The sequence below is a fragment of the Thamnophis sirtalis genome, unplaced genomic scaffold (genome assembly GCF_051295495.1).
Source record: "Thamnophis sirtalis isolate CommonGarterSnake01/CBP01778 unplaced genomic scaffold, rThaSir2_p1.2 scaffold_3, whole genome shotgun sequence".
Classification (NCBI taxonomy): domain Eukaryota; kingdom Metazoa; phylum Chordata; class Lepidosauria; order Squamata; family Natricidae; genus Thamnophis; species Thamnophis sirtalis.
Window position 1 is genome coordinate 9,747,771 of NW_028261383.1, and position 13,605 is coordinate 9,761,375.

Below are 13,605 nucleotides of genomic sequence, written 5' to 3' on the forward strand. Positions count from 1 at the left end.
TGGAGATCATCTCCCGTCCTCCCACATCTCCTTTAAAGAAAACCAGGTCCTGTGGCAGGATAAAAGTTTGATGAGAGCAGCTCTTTTATATGGAAAGCTGATTCTGGACCTGTAAATGTGTCAGAATCCTGTTGTTTTTTCCAATAGTTAAACAAATGGCCCATTGCAATTTTCTATTCTTTTTAAAAAATATGCTTTTGAGTCAGTATTTTACTTTAAATCAGTTACTTTAGGTGACTGATATATCCCTGCAGTTTTCTTGGCAATGTTTCAGAAGTGGTTTGCCATTCCTGCTTTCCAAGGGCTGAGAGAGAATGAAGAGAAAGTTACCCAGCTGCCTTTCATATCTTAAGGCAGGACTAGAGCTCACAGTCTTTTGGTTTCTAGTCTGGTGCCTTAACCACTACACTCAACTGGCTCTCCTAATCTGATCTACCATATTTTTCAGAGTATAAGGCGCATCTTTTTCCTCCCTAAAATTGGGAGGAATTCAGATGTCTCTTTTTATGATCTTCTAGGGGCAAGCAGACATGAATTTTTGCACATTGCAGTGTTGTTGAATTGGTTTTCCTTAGGCCTTTTTGGTCCCCATGGATTTTCAAAGAGCCTTCCTTTAATTTTATTCTTGACTGTTTGCAATTTTTCCGCTGCTGGCTTATCATCCTCAAATGTCGGTTCATCACCTGCTTGAGATTTTAAAAAAAAGGATGAGATGATTTAGGCAAAAAGTGAGGGTGCTAAGAAGGATATTAGTTGCACATTTTATATAAATATTAACACACTTTCCCTTTCTGTTTTCATTTCTTTTGGGCCATATGGAATTTTTCTTGACTTCTGGTACCTTAATGTGCTGTTTAATGTGCTGTTAGAAATTGTAATGTTTTAATGTGCTATTGGAAACTACTGTCGCGTGGCTAGGGTAACCTATAGGTTAACATCAAAGTAATTGGTGGACCATGCACAAGATTCATTTTTTTGAAAAATTTCGGCTACAGTTTAAAGTGACCTTTAAAATGAAAGCAGTAGCTACATCTATTGGATCAAGTAAGTAGGAGGTTATACCTCCTAGTCATGCTGAGAGGAAATACCAATTGTTAGGAATTCCATCCCTCCTGCGAACATTGTGGGTCTCTCTAGGCTACCAAAACCCATCATTATAGTCAGAGAAACGGGAGTGTTTTTGCCTTCCCCCACCCCCCAGAAGCACTCTGCAGGCTTCAGCAGGACTAGGAGAAAAAAGCTGCATCTTGGTGAAAAATGGGCAAAAAATGGGCCATTTTTCATCAAAACGGGAGTGTTTTTGTCTTCCCCCCCACCCCCCAGAAGCACCCTGCATGCTTCAGCAGGGCTGGGGGAAGAGAAAAATGCTCCTGTTTTGATGAAAAACGAACCATTTTGCCTTCCCCCAGCCCTGCTGAAGCCTGCAGAGTGCTCCTGAGGGCTGGGGAAGACAAAAACTTTTTTTTCTTACTTACCTCTTTGAAATCTTGGTGTGTCTTATACACCGGTGTGTCTTATAGTCCAAAAAATATGCTACTTCTGCCTAAATGATATAGCAATAGCACTTAGACTTATATACCGCTTCACAATGCTTTACAGCCGTCTCTAAGTGGTTTATAGAGTCAGCATATTTCCCCAAGAATCTGCGTCCTCATTTTACCAACCTTGGAAGGATGGAAAGCTGAGTCAACCTCGAGCCGATCAGGATTGAACTCCTGGCAGTCAGCCAAATTAGCCTGCAATACTGCATTCTAACAACTGCACCACCACAGCACCTATACCTTCCCCATTTGGACCCAGTGTAAAAAGGAACCCTTACATATGGAGGCCACAATCTTAGCATTTTCCAGCATGACTTCTCTGTACATAGTTTTTTGGTCAAAATCCAGCAGAGCCCATTCCTCCCCAGAGAAATTAATCACTATATCCTCAAAAGAAACAGGATCCTGGAGAGGAAAGAAAATGTTGCTATTAAAGTACAATTCTAAAAACTATTCAAAAATTCTGTTTCTTAATGAAGAAATCCTCTAGATCAGTTTTTATATAAGGAATATGAATATCTTCCCTAAAGATATCTGCCACCAAAATTGATCACAGTTCAAATATGATTGATGACATAGCTGGGATATTTTATTAATTGACGTTATCCTACAGAGCCTACAATCCAGTTCAGAGGCAGCTATACCATAATCTTGATTCAACTGATAGGACAGACTCTGGATGAACTATTGAATAAAGGATCAAGTCTTTACTGGAAGATGTTTTAATCAACATTTTTTACAGTGCTACATGATATTTTAAACAGTGGCTTACGTTAGTCCTCAGAGATCAATTCAACACTTATTAAAGACTTACATGAAAATTCTGTCAGTTGTCCTTGAATGAATAAAACATGATCATATTAATAAGCAAACAGATGGGAAACTGACGTAAAGCATGAACTCTTAAAAACTGACTTGATGGGACCTCACAGTGTGGGAAGTAGCTCTGAAAAATCTCACTGGATGCTCTTTGATTAAATTACATTTTGATTTTGGGAAGTAGAATTTTCTTCCTACCTGAGCTGGAGGCAAAATTGCTGTTTCTACTGCACCGCAAAGAAGAGTTGTTTCCACAGGTAACAACAGTGCTGTCCTATTCTCTGAGAGTGAAACAAAAGATGTAAAAAGTACTTGTTTTTAAAACATCCTTTGTGCATTCTACAGTAGTGGTCACCAACTGGTGGTCTGTGGACTACTGGTAGTCTGTAAGAAAATTTTTGCTGGTTCATAGAAAAATTACTTGCATTTTTTTTTATATTGCAATAAATCAGGGGTCCTCAAACTACAGCCTCTAGGCTGGATATGTGCAATGAACACTTGTGTTGCTGCAGAGAGTCTCCCCCTTCAGGGTCTTTTTGTGCGGGTCAGAGGGGGCCAGAAATTCTGACTTGGGGTCTGCTTCAGCCTCTTGGTGTGGGGCTTTGGGCGAAGGCTAAACAAAAGCACCGCTGGTGGCGAAGAGTCAGAGGATCTTGTTCTAGTGGGACTGTATCATGGCCTGGAACTAACTGACTACAATGGGCTGATATAGGCAGTTTAGCCAGAGAAATTCCATTTTGATGAAATCTCCATTGTTTTCAGTTGCGCCTCTTCAGGCCCCTTGGTCTGCCCTGCGTACTTCTGGAAGGCTCATATGGTTGCCACTATTAAAGAACTGTCCTCTCCCTGAGAAGCAGCAGATTCAAAGCTAACTCCCCTTATCTGCTGCATGTAAGTTAGCTAGGATGTTTTGCATTCTAAGCTGCCAGTCTTTTTGGTTGGAGCTGGGGTGTCAAACTCGATTTCATTTCGGGCCACATCAGGGTTGTGTTTGACCTGGGGTGGGTGTGGCCAGCTCAAGTTTACTCATGTCGGGGGCACCTGTGATGGCCAATACTAAGGCAGGATTTCCCTCAGACTCTCCCTCCATCTTATAATATCATCCCTCCTTCCTTCCTTTTTTTCTTTTTCCTTCCCTTTCCTTCTTTTTCCTTCCTTGCTTTTTTCCTATTTTTTCTTTTTCTTTCCTCTTTCCCTTTCTCCTTTCCTGTGTCAGGTTCCAAAGGGTTAAGGAAAACAGCAAAATACAGAGATGGCACGAACTGACCAACAAAGCACTAAGGCAATGAATAAATTGTCAGAGCTGACATCTGGTGCTCCCCACCACCTTTTATACTTTAATTGGTGCACACCCATCACCTTGTGACCCAGAGTGAAAACCACCCGGCAATCAATCATGGATTGTTCTCAGTCAGTTATCAGTTATGAAATGTTCTCAGTGACAACCTCCCAGCAATCAGTCAGGCAGAGTTATGTATAGTTCTCAGCTGGATTGCTTGTGGAGGAGGGAGATCTCCATCTGGTAAGCACGTGTCTTGGCAGCTGGCCCAGTCCCGTCCCCCCGTATGGCAGCTCCGGGCCTCTAGGCTAGCCAGAGCCGACATCTGTCCCTTCTTGAATGCTCAAATGCAAAAGGGGAAACATTTCTCCTTTTGTTTTTTGTTTGTTTTGCTAGCCCTCTGCCAGTGAAAATGGAGCTCTGGGGGGGCCGCACAATCCCCCCTAGGCCCTATTTTCGACCACGATGACCTCCTGCAGCCCTCTGCAAGTGAAAACAGAGTCCAGGGGCGTGCACAGCCCTCCCAAGCTCTGTTTTCATTGGCAAAGGCACCACGAGCTGGTCCTTTACAGTTCCCAGGGCGGCCCTGTGGGCCAGGTCTAAACACCTCATGGACTGGATCTGTCCCATGGACCTTGAGTTTGACACCCCTGGATTAGAATCAGAAAGGCTACAATACTTTAATAATGAAGACACTTTCTGGAAGGGCAATCCTATACAGGCAGTCTTTGACTTACGACTACAATGGTGCCCCCAAATTGTTGTTGCTAAGTGGGACATTTGTTAAGTGAATTTTGCCCCATGTTATGACCTTTCTTACCATAGTTGTAAAGTGAAGCACTGCAGGTTATAAGTTATTACTACAGTTGTTAAGTAAATCTGGCTTCCCCATTAACTTTGCTTGTCCGAAGGTCAAAAGGTGATCACATGATCCCAGGACACTGCAATTGTCATAAATATGAGCCAGTTGCCGGAGTGTCCTAATTTTGATTATGTGACCATGGGGACACTACAATGGTCATAAGTGGGAAAAATGGTCCTGTCACTTTTTTCAATTCTGTTGCAACCTGTGGCACGACAAAACCGCAAAGCCCTTATCCGCGGAGACATAAGCGTGTCGCTAAAGCGACGTCATCATCGCGTGTCATCACCGCCGCGACAACAGCGTGGCAACAGAAGGGCGCTTTAAAACAGCGCCACGGCAGAAAGCCGATTTCAATTAAGGTAAGGGTTAGGATTAGGTTTAGGGGTTTGTTTTAGGGATAGGGTTAGGTTTAGGGTTAGGTTTAGGGTTGGGGTTAGGGTTAGGGTTAGGTTTAGGGTACTGAGTGCTTGGGAATGCGCGGATTTGCCCTCCGCGATTATGTCATCGCGGTAGGGTCGCGTTTTTCCTTAGCGCTTCGAACGGCGTGAATTAGTCTTCGCGCTTATGTCTCCGCGGATAAGGGCTTCGCGGATTTGTGGTGGAACTGTTGCAACCGGTCACTAAATGAACTGTTGTAAGTCAAAGATTACTTGTACTAGGGATGTGAATAATTTACTGCCTATCCCCGGGGCACGGGGATTGCACACATGCACGGGGAGCATGGGGGAGTCATGTGTATGGGGGGGTGACTGGGGAGCACGGGGGAGTCGTGCGCGCATGTGCAGGGGAGCAGGGCGCATTGCATTAAATCATAAGAAACCAATGGATGATAATAGGTAATATGAGAAGTTGAGAAAAGATGAGAAATGAGATTGTGTACAGGAATTAAATGTTCAGCAGTAATGGCACAGGGTGGGGATTATCTTTACATCTGATTGTTTTGGCATGCAATGCTTTATAGCAGCATTCTGTATAGGGAAGCCTTTAAGAAGTTCATACCACTGGTTTGCGCCATGGCCATCTTGAATTACCTGGTGATATTCTCTTATCTCCATCTCTTCCTGCTTCTTCTTCTCTGCCTGGCTCAGGAGGAAACCTTCTGCGAGGGCCACTGCCTGGGAGCTGGTTTCTGCTCCACATTCTCACACCCAGCCTTCCATTTTTGGGGGCAGGATGGCCAGGAATTGCTCCAAGACCACCAGGTCCAACATTTGAGTTTTTGTGTGCTTCTCTGGCTTCAGCCATTGATGGTAATGGCGATGAAGTTGGCTGCAAAGCTCTCGGGGTCCCTCAACCTCCTTACAGAATAATTTGAAAGGTTGATGCTGTGCAAGCCAACTGATGGTTTCTTCTTCTAAGATGTTCTGCCTGCACCTTTCCCAGAATTTTCCACAAGTGCCATCCAGAACTATAGGGGAAACTTTTCCTTCTCCTTCCTCTTCGGTGTACTGCAAGTTTATTTTTTCTCTGGGCTGAAATGCTGTTCCAAACAAATCCAGAGATTTCCCTATGTCTGCAAAACAACTTCCTTTTGTTGAAGGAGAAAAGTAAGAACAGGCCCCTTGACCCATCTTTGGAGAAGTCTGGCTTTTATCCTGAACAAATTAAAATCCTTGCTCACTATGAAAGACGTTTTCAACTGCCAAGCTAAAGGGAGGAGGAAATAAACAGTTAAGGAAAATAAAGCAGACTATTTGTAGCTCAGAGTTGAAATGAGGGGTCCTTGGTGCTATCCGAGCTTGCTTGTTTTCTTGCGATGTTACATTACCCAACAAGGTGACATCATCAGTGGTAATAAGGCATGAGGTTCAGTCTGTTTATATTCTAGCGGCTTGCCCTGTCAGTGTGAGTGGGGGTGGTCTTAGAGATTCTTTGGTTTGTCTGTTTGCTGTTGGCTTCTTTGGTAGCTTCTTGATTGGGGTATTGTTTATTTGATTGTCGGTCTGATGTTAATCTTGGATTTAATTTTTGCTAATCTGGGTAGTAGAAAGGTGCTTGCGTCTTTTTGTTCCTTTTTTCCTTGTTAATTTTCTCTTGCATAGTCTATAGATTAGTGATGGCAACCTTTTTCTGTTGGGTGCCAAAAGCGCATGTGTGCGTGCTATCACACATAGATCTTCTGGATGGTGCTTCTCACACCGACTTCTGGTTTGCACAGAATTTTTCTTGCAGCCCAGAACAAATGGCCTTGGAAATAAACTGCATTCCCATCCTCAAAAATCTAATTTCTTGGTTGGGAAGAATAAAAGGCCCATGCTCGGCAGATATTCTGTCTGCAGGACAGGTTCTCCAACAATGAACCCTCCTAAGATTAGAAAAAAAAGTTGCACAGGGAGCAATTCAAAATTGATTCAGAGATGGAAAAGAGCCTGTCTAACGCTTCCTCCCAGGCCATCTTTTCCACTACTGCTGATGATAACTGCAAGAAAAGGGCCAAGATAACCCATGAAGGACCTCCAAGCCCCCATCTGCACAAAATTGAAGGCAATGACTTCAACCTTTAAGGGATTCCTGCCAAACAAAGTTATCCCCAAAGAGAAAGGTTTCTCTTGCCTGATGTGACCAGAGGATGAAGCAGATTGGTCCAGGCTTCCTTTCCACCTACCTTCAGATCTCAAAATAGGTCCAGGCTTCCACTTCCCCACAGTCAACACAAGCCTGACTGTTGCTTGCTGACAGAACATATGAAGATTTGCATATGGGTCTCCTTTCTCGCAAGGGTTCCCCTCAGCCTCTTTGTGCGCTGGCAGTTAATGGGAGAGAGTGCTTTTTCCTAACTAGACTGCAAGTGGAGACTGGCTTGCTTCCTCCTTTTCAAAATCCTGTTTGAATCCACTCCTGGGGAAAAAAGTCCTGCTTCCAGTTGAGATCTCTGGGTATTATAATGCAAGGATCCACTAGATGGCAACCTCTGCAAGCACCTTGATTCACAGCTCACCCAAAGAGGCCATCAAGCATTATAATTAGAATAGGATAACAGAGTTGGAAGGGACTAGAGGTGGGTTGCTCCCAGTTTGGCCCTGATCGGGCGAACCGGTAGTAGCGGCGGCGGGAGGCTCTGCCCACCTGTCCAAATGCACGCGCAAGTGCACCCAAACCAATAGTAAAAAAATTGGTAACCCACCACTGGAAGGGACCTTTTGTAGGTCATCTAGTCCAACCCTCTACTCAAGCAGAAGACCCTATACCATTTCTGACAGATGGCTGCCCAGTCTGTTCTTAAAGCTTCCAGTGATGAAGCACACACAACTTCTGAAGTCAAGCTATTCCATTGGTTTATTGTTCTCACTGTCAGAAAATTTCTCCTTGTTTCTAGGATTAATCGCTCCTTGATCAGTTTCCACCCATTGCTTCTTGTCCTTCCCTCAGGTGCTTTGGAAACTGAACATACCCAATACCAACAACCGTTCTTCATATGTTTTAGCCTCCTGTGGCCTTATCATTTTTGTTGCTCTTTGCACCTTTTCTAGAGTCTCAACATCTTTTTATAGTGTGATGACCAAAACTGATGCAGTATTCTAGGTGTGGTCTTACTAAGGTTTTATAGAATGGTATTAGTACTATTAGTATCATATTTCACTGTAGCTCATTAGATGACTTGAGGGACACAAAAGTACAGGTAGTTCTCAACTTACAACAGTTCATTTAGTGACCATTCAAAGTTATTGTGGAGCCGCAGCAGTTAGAATGCAGCACTACAGGCCAATTCTACCGGACTGCCAGCTTACGGAAACTCTTTCCATGATCTGCACACTTGCCTGATTTCTTGCCTGAGTGAACCTTTCTATGGGTATTAAGTGCACTTATTAGTCTGAAGCATTTGCCACTCACTGCATTTATGTGGTTTCTCCCCTGTGTGGATCCTCTTGTGGTGACTAAGATGACTGCTGCTTGTGAAACACTTTCCACACTCCATGTACTTATATGGTTTGTCCACTGTGTGGATTGCTTTATGGCAAATGAGGGAATTTGAATTAGTGAAGCATTTTGCATTCTTATTCCACTTATATTTCTCCCCTGGGTTGATATTCCTGTGATGATTAAACATACTGCTAGTTCTAAAACTTATCCTGCATTTCAAACACTTGTATGGTTTCTTCCCCGTGTGGATCTTTTTATGATAAGTGAGGGAACTTTGTCAGAGTTTGCAACAACAACCACATCCAGAAAGCACACATAGGTAACTGATTCAGCAGAATTCATTAACTTCTCTTTATATGTAATATAACACATGACGTAAATATGCAATACCAAAAGCAGGTTTTCCAACATGGTAGGAAATACAAGTAAAACACAGGCAGAGGAGAACATCTTCAGTTTCAGTTCAGAGCAGCAGACTAGTTTTGAGCTCACAGAGCCTGCAGCTTTAGTAGAGAAGTTAAACTAAGTTACGTCCAGGCTCCTAGCTGTCTCCAGCAAATACTGTTTCAGTTTCCAAACAGCCCTCATTGGGTGATTTAGTTGCTATGCCTATTCATTGGTTGATTTTGTTATCATGTCTTCCCAGTCATGAACTCCCATGCACTGACAAATTTGGCATAGTGAAGCGTTTTCCACACTCCTGCCATTGGTATGCTTTCTCCCCAGTGTGGATTCTGTTATGTATTGTACAATATTTTTGACTGAAATTCTTTCCACAGTTCTTGCATTGATATGGTTTTCCCCCGGTGTGGACCCTTTTATGATGAGTGAGGGAAGCTGGTGTAGTGAAGTCCTTGTCACATTCTGTGCCTTTATATGGCTTCTCCTTGGTGTGAAGACTTTTATAGGAAGTCAGAGAACCTGAAATTCTTTCCACACTCATTGCAATTATCCCGTTTTTCCCCGGTGTGGATCTTTTTATGGTAACTGAGGGAACCTGACAGAGTGAAGTATTTTCCACATTCCATCATTTATATGGTTTATCCCCCGTGTGGATTCTGCGATGGGAAGTAAGGCTGGTTGCCCAATGAAGGCTCTTTCAAACATTCCTTGCATTTATACAGTTTCTCCCCAGTGTGGATTCTTTTATGGGACATCAGGCTGGTTGGAAACTCTTTCCACATTCCTTGTAACAGATTAGCAGAGTTGGAAGGGACCTTGTAGGTTAACTAGTCCAACCTCCCCCCCCCCCCCGCTCCTCGCTCAAGCAGGACAAATGACAGTCCAATCTTTTCTTTAAGTCTCAAGTGATGAAGCCCCCACAATTTCCAAGGGCAAGCTGTTCCATTGGTTGATTGTTCTCATGGTTAGAAAATTCCCCTTATTTCTAGGTTGAATCGCTCCTTGGTCAGTTTCCATCCATTATTCCTTGTCCAGCCTTCAGGTGATTTGGAGAGTAGGTTGACCCCTTCCTGTCCATGGCAGCCCCTCAAATATTGGAGCATTGGTATCATGTCTCCATTGGCTTTTTTGGCTGCCGCTGCACACTGCTGGCTCATATTTACCTGGTTGTCCACCAAGACTCCAAGAATCCTCTCACGGACACTGCTCTTAAGCCTGGTTTCACCCAGTTTATATGCGTATTTTTGGTTTTTCTTACCTAAGTGTAGAACTTTTACTTTTCTCTACATTGAATTTCATTTTGTTAGATAGGGCCCAGTGTTCAAGTCTGTCAAGATCCATCTAGGTCTTGAGCCTATTTTCTCAGGTGTTAGCTGACATCTTAGTATCATCTGCACATTGGTAAGTTCCCCTTCTATTCCCTCATCTAAGTCATTTATGAAGATATTGAAGATAACTCAAATCCCTGAAGCTTTTTCCGCACTCCAGGCATTTACCATACTTTTCGTACTATAAGACGCACCTAAGTTTAGAGGAGGAAAACAAGAAAAAAAATATTCTGAACCAAATGGTATACTAATATATTTAATAAAATATAGCAGAATAATATTTCAACCATGTAAAGTCAACAGTGGTATTAAGAACTATTATCACTGTCATTAACAAATCAGGCGAGACTTTAAGGTTCAGGCATTCTTCTACTTTTCTGGAAACCCCAAGAACTCATCATAGCTAGTGTCAGAATTTATGAAGCTCAGTTGATAACAATCACTGATATCACTTCCTTCGCTATCTTCATATGTGACACTATCTTCAGTTCCATCTAAGGCATTGCTAATGCCACATTTTTTGAATGACAATGCAGCGATTTCATCCTTCACTGAGTGCCATGATGTTTTAATCCATTCACAAACTTGAGTGATAGTGGGCCTCTTCATTCGTCCAGTAGGTGTCAGATCATAATTATCAGCAGCCACCTATTTGTTCCACTCTTCTTGCATAAATACTTTAAATGGTTTGTTAATGGAAACATCAAGAGGTTGCAACTGGCTGGTAACACACTCAGGAATTACGGCTAGATTAGCCACTTCTTTAAAGTTATTTTTTGTAGTTTCACTAATATGTGCTTTATACTGGTCGAGCACTAATAAAGCAGTTTTTTTCAGAAGTCCTCCAGGACGTTTGGTCCACACTTTTTAAACCTATACTCTCATTCCGTTTTTGGCCATCCATCCTTTCTCACACAGCAACTCTTTGTGGAATCACTTCTTTTGGAAAGCTTTTCCTTTTGAAAGTTAACATCAGTGGTAATGTGGTGCCATGTGCACAGCAGGACAACACAATTGTGTAATATGTTTTCTCATGTCACGGTTCTGGTTTTGGCACTTTTCAGATCAACAGTCTTATTAGATGGCACATCAAAGGTTAGCAGGTTTTCATCCATAAACCCAATCTGGCCAATTTCAAAATCATTTTTCTTCCTAGCATCAGTTACAAATTTATGAAAAGACAGAATCTTAGATTCATATTATTATGGCATATTTTCCGCAATTCTAGTTTTGGTGCGTATAGCAAGGCCATATCGTCTCATAAATCTGTAGCACCATGATGGTGATCCAGTAAAATCCTGAATGCCTTTCTCTACCGCAATGCGTTTGGCTTCATATATTATCATTTTTGTAGAAACTGCAAAGCCATTATTCCAGTGACATATGATCCATTCTTTCATGTACGCCTCTAACTGTGGCCACTTTGCAGAAAGTCCACGAAAATTGTGCTTACTTTTATCTTTTACTTTTTGCAGCTGATCCACCTGTTTCCTCCACTCTCTTATCATTTTTTCAGTTGGAGGTGGCCCAAAATGTCTCGCCGCTGCTCTGTTTCCATGTTCCTCAGCATATTTTACTACTTCCAGTTTAAAGGGAATTTTATATGCTTGTCTTTTCTGCTTTGGCATCCCTGTATGTAGCATGAGGGTCTTTCTTCTGCAAGAAAATACAGTAATGAAAGAACTGTCAGTAATGTGCCCTTTATTGTTATGTAGCTGAGAACATCAAGGAATGACAGACTATTATAAGGGATCTGCTGCGGACATACTGTTATTTGGGTTGATCTGCAGCTGATGCACTATTATGGGAGGACACGTTTAAGGTTTTACCTTTATAGGGGACAGTTTATAAAGAGGGCACTTTATTAGAAGACACTTTTTAGGCATTATTCATACGACTGTATTTTGTTGCCGCACTGCCCCCCCTTACATCAACATCCCCATCAGAATGCTCCCTTACATTAGGTGTCCCCATCGGAGTATTGTGAATATGGAGCGCCGAATATGGAACATCATTGTAGTAAGGGCAGGAGGCGGAGCCTGAGAGGACCACAAATAGGTGTCCTCTCATGTACTATCTCTGCCTATCGACTTTTGCAGTGCGGAAGAGACAGAAGAGGGAGAGTTCGGCACTGTAAAGCAGGGGTGTTAAACTCAAGGCTCAAGGGCAGGATCTGGCCCGCAGGGTGCTTAGATCTGGGCCGTGGGCCCACCCTGGAAACAGCGAAGGACCGGCCCACGGTGCCTCTGCCAGCGAAGACGGAGCTTAGGAGGACTGCGCAAAGTCCTCCCATTTTCGGCCACAACAGCCTCCAGCAGCCCTCTGCCAGTGAAGATGGAGCTCAGGAGGGCTATGAGTGGCCCTCCTGGGCTCCGTTTTCACTGGTAGAGGGCTGCAAGAGGCCATTGCAGTCAAAAATGGAACCTCAATGAGTGATGTTGAATTGGCCACACCCACCCTGACCTTGCCTGTCCCCCTGAGGTCAAAGAATACTCTGATAAAGCCCTCAATGAAATCGAGATTGACACCACTGCTGCAAAAGGACCCCGTCGCCACAGCCTGACTGCTATTCACCAAAGGACTGGCACCGGTCGATCATTGCGGACCCCTGAGGTAATACACTACATGATGTCAGGAACACATGGCCTGTGACACAATATTTGCTCCATAAGACTCACAGACATTCCACCCACTTTTTGGAGGAAGCGAGAAAGTTTGTCTTATGGAGCGAAAAATACAGTATATAGTTTTTCTTCAATTTGTACTCTCTGATTTAAGGTAGGAGGAAAGGTCCTGGAGTGTTTACCTGCTCTCCTTTTCTTGGTCTAAAATGTGGCTTTTGCAACAGTCAAATAACCCCAGTTCATCTGGGAGTATTTTTCCACATCCTATACAAATTTCTTTTTCTTGGATATCATCTTCAGTCAAGAAGACACTGGCATCTGCATATTCAAAAGGAGAACATTTCAACAGTCCTCCTTTTAACTGGTCTTCCTTAAGGCTTTGTTTTCCAAACATCCTTTCTGCAACTTCATTTCTAGCTGTCGACAAAGATGTTTCTTCTTGGCTAGAACCTCCTGTTTCCCATTCATCAGCTGTTTGGAAGAGAAACAGAAAAGTTGACACCGATGATTTAGCACCAATTGTTGCATCTCTTACTTCAATATTATCAAAACTCTGCCCATCTCCCTCCAGTTCTTTTTTTCTTTTAACCCTTTTTGTGAACCTTCTTTCTTCTTCCGTCAGAATGTGTTCAAAACATGGGGCTAGGCTTGTTATACAATGATGTTTTAAGATTTGCCGTAGGCTGCCCTCTTGCCCTCCATAATGCAGAATGCAAACTTCAATCCTTCAGATCAGCTCATTTTGAGTTTCAGGGTGGGCACCATCAGCTCGGCTGCTCCTTCAGATTCAGTTTCAAGGAAGCAGGAGAGTTGATTGAAAGATGAGCATGGTATATAAGTGTTATAAATAGAGGGAAACTTCGCCTAGGTGGGAAAATTGACTTGA

General features: G+C 43.0%; 1 protein-coding gene across 1 annotated transcript in view; it reads right to left on the bottom strand.

Annotated features, from left to right (window-relative positions):
- Positions 1 to 13,605, bottom strand: part of LOC106549518 (uncharacterized) — a 33,656-nt gene that overhangs the window by 12,262 nt on the left and 7,789 nt on the right. Inside the window, 6 exon segments of the mRNA XM_087707951.1 lie at positions 6,883 to 6,923; positions 8,336 to 8,535; positions 9,034 to 9,362; positions 9,931 to 9,982; positions 11,305 to 11,751; positions 12,902 to 13,190. Of these exon segments, the coding sequence (XP_087564077.1) occupies positions 6,883 to 6,923; positions 8,336 to 8,535; positions 9,034 to 9,362; positions 9,931 to 9,982; positions 11,305 to 11,751; positions 12,902 to 13,190 (1,358 nt within the window).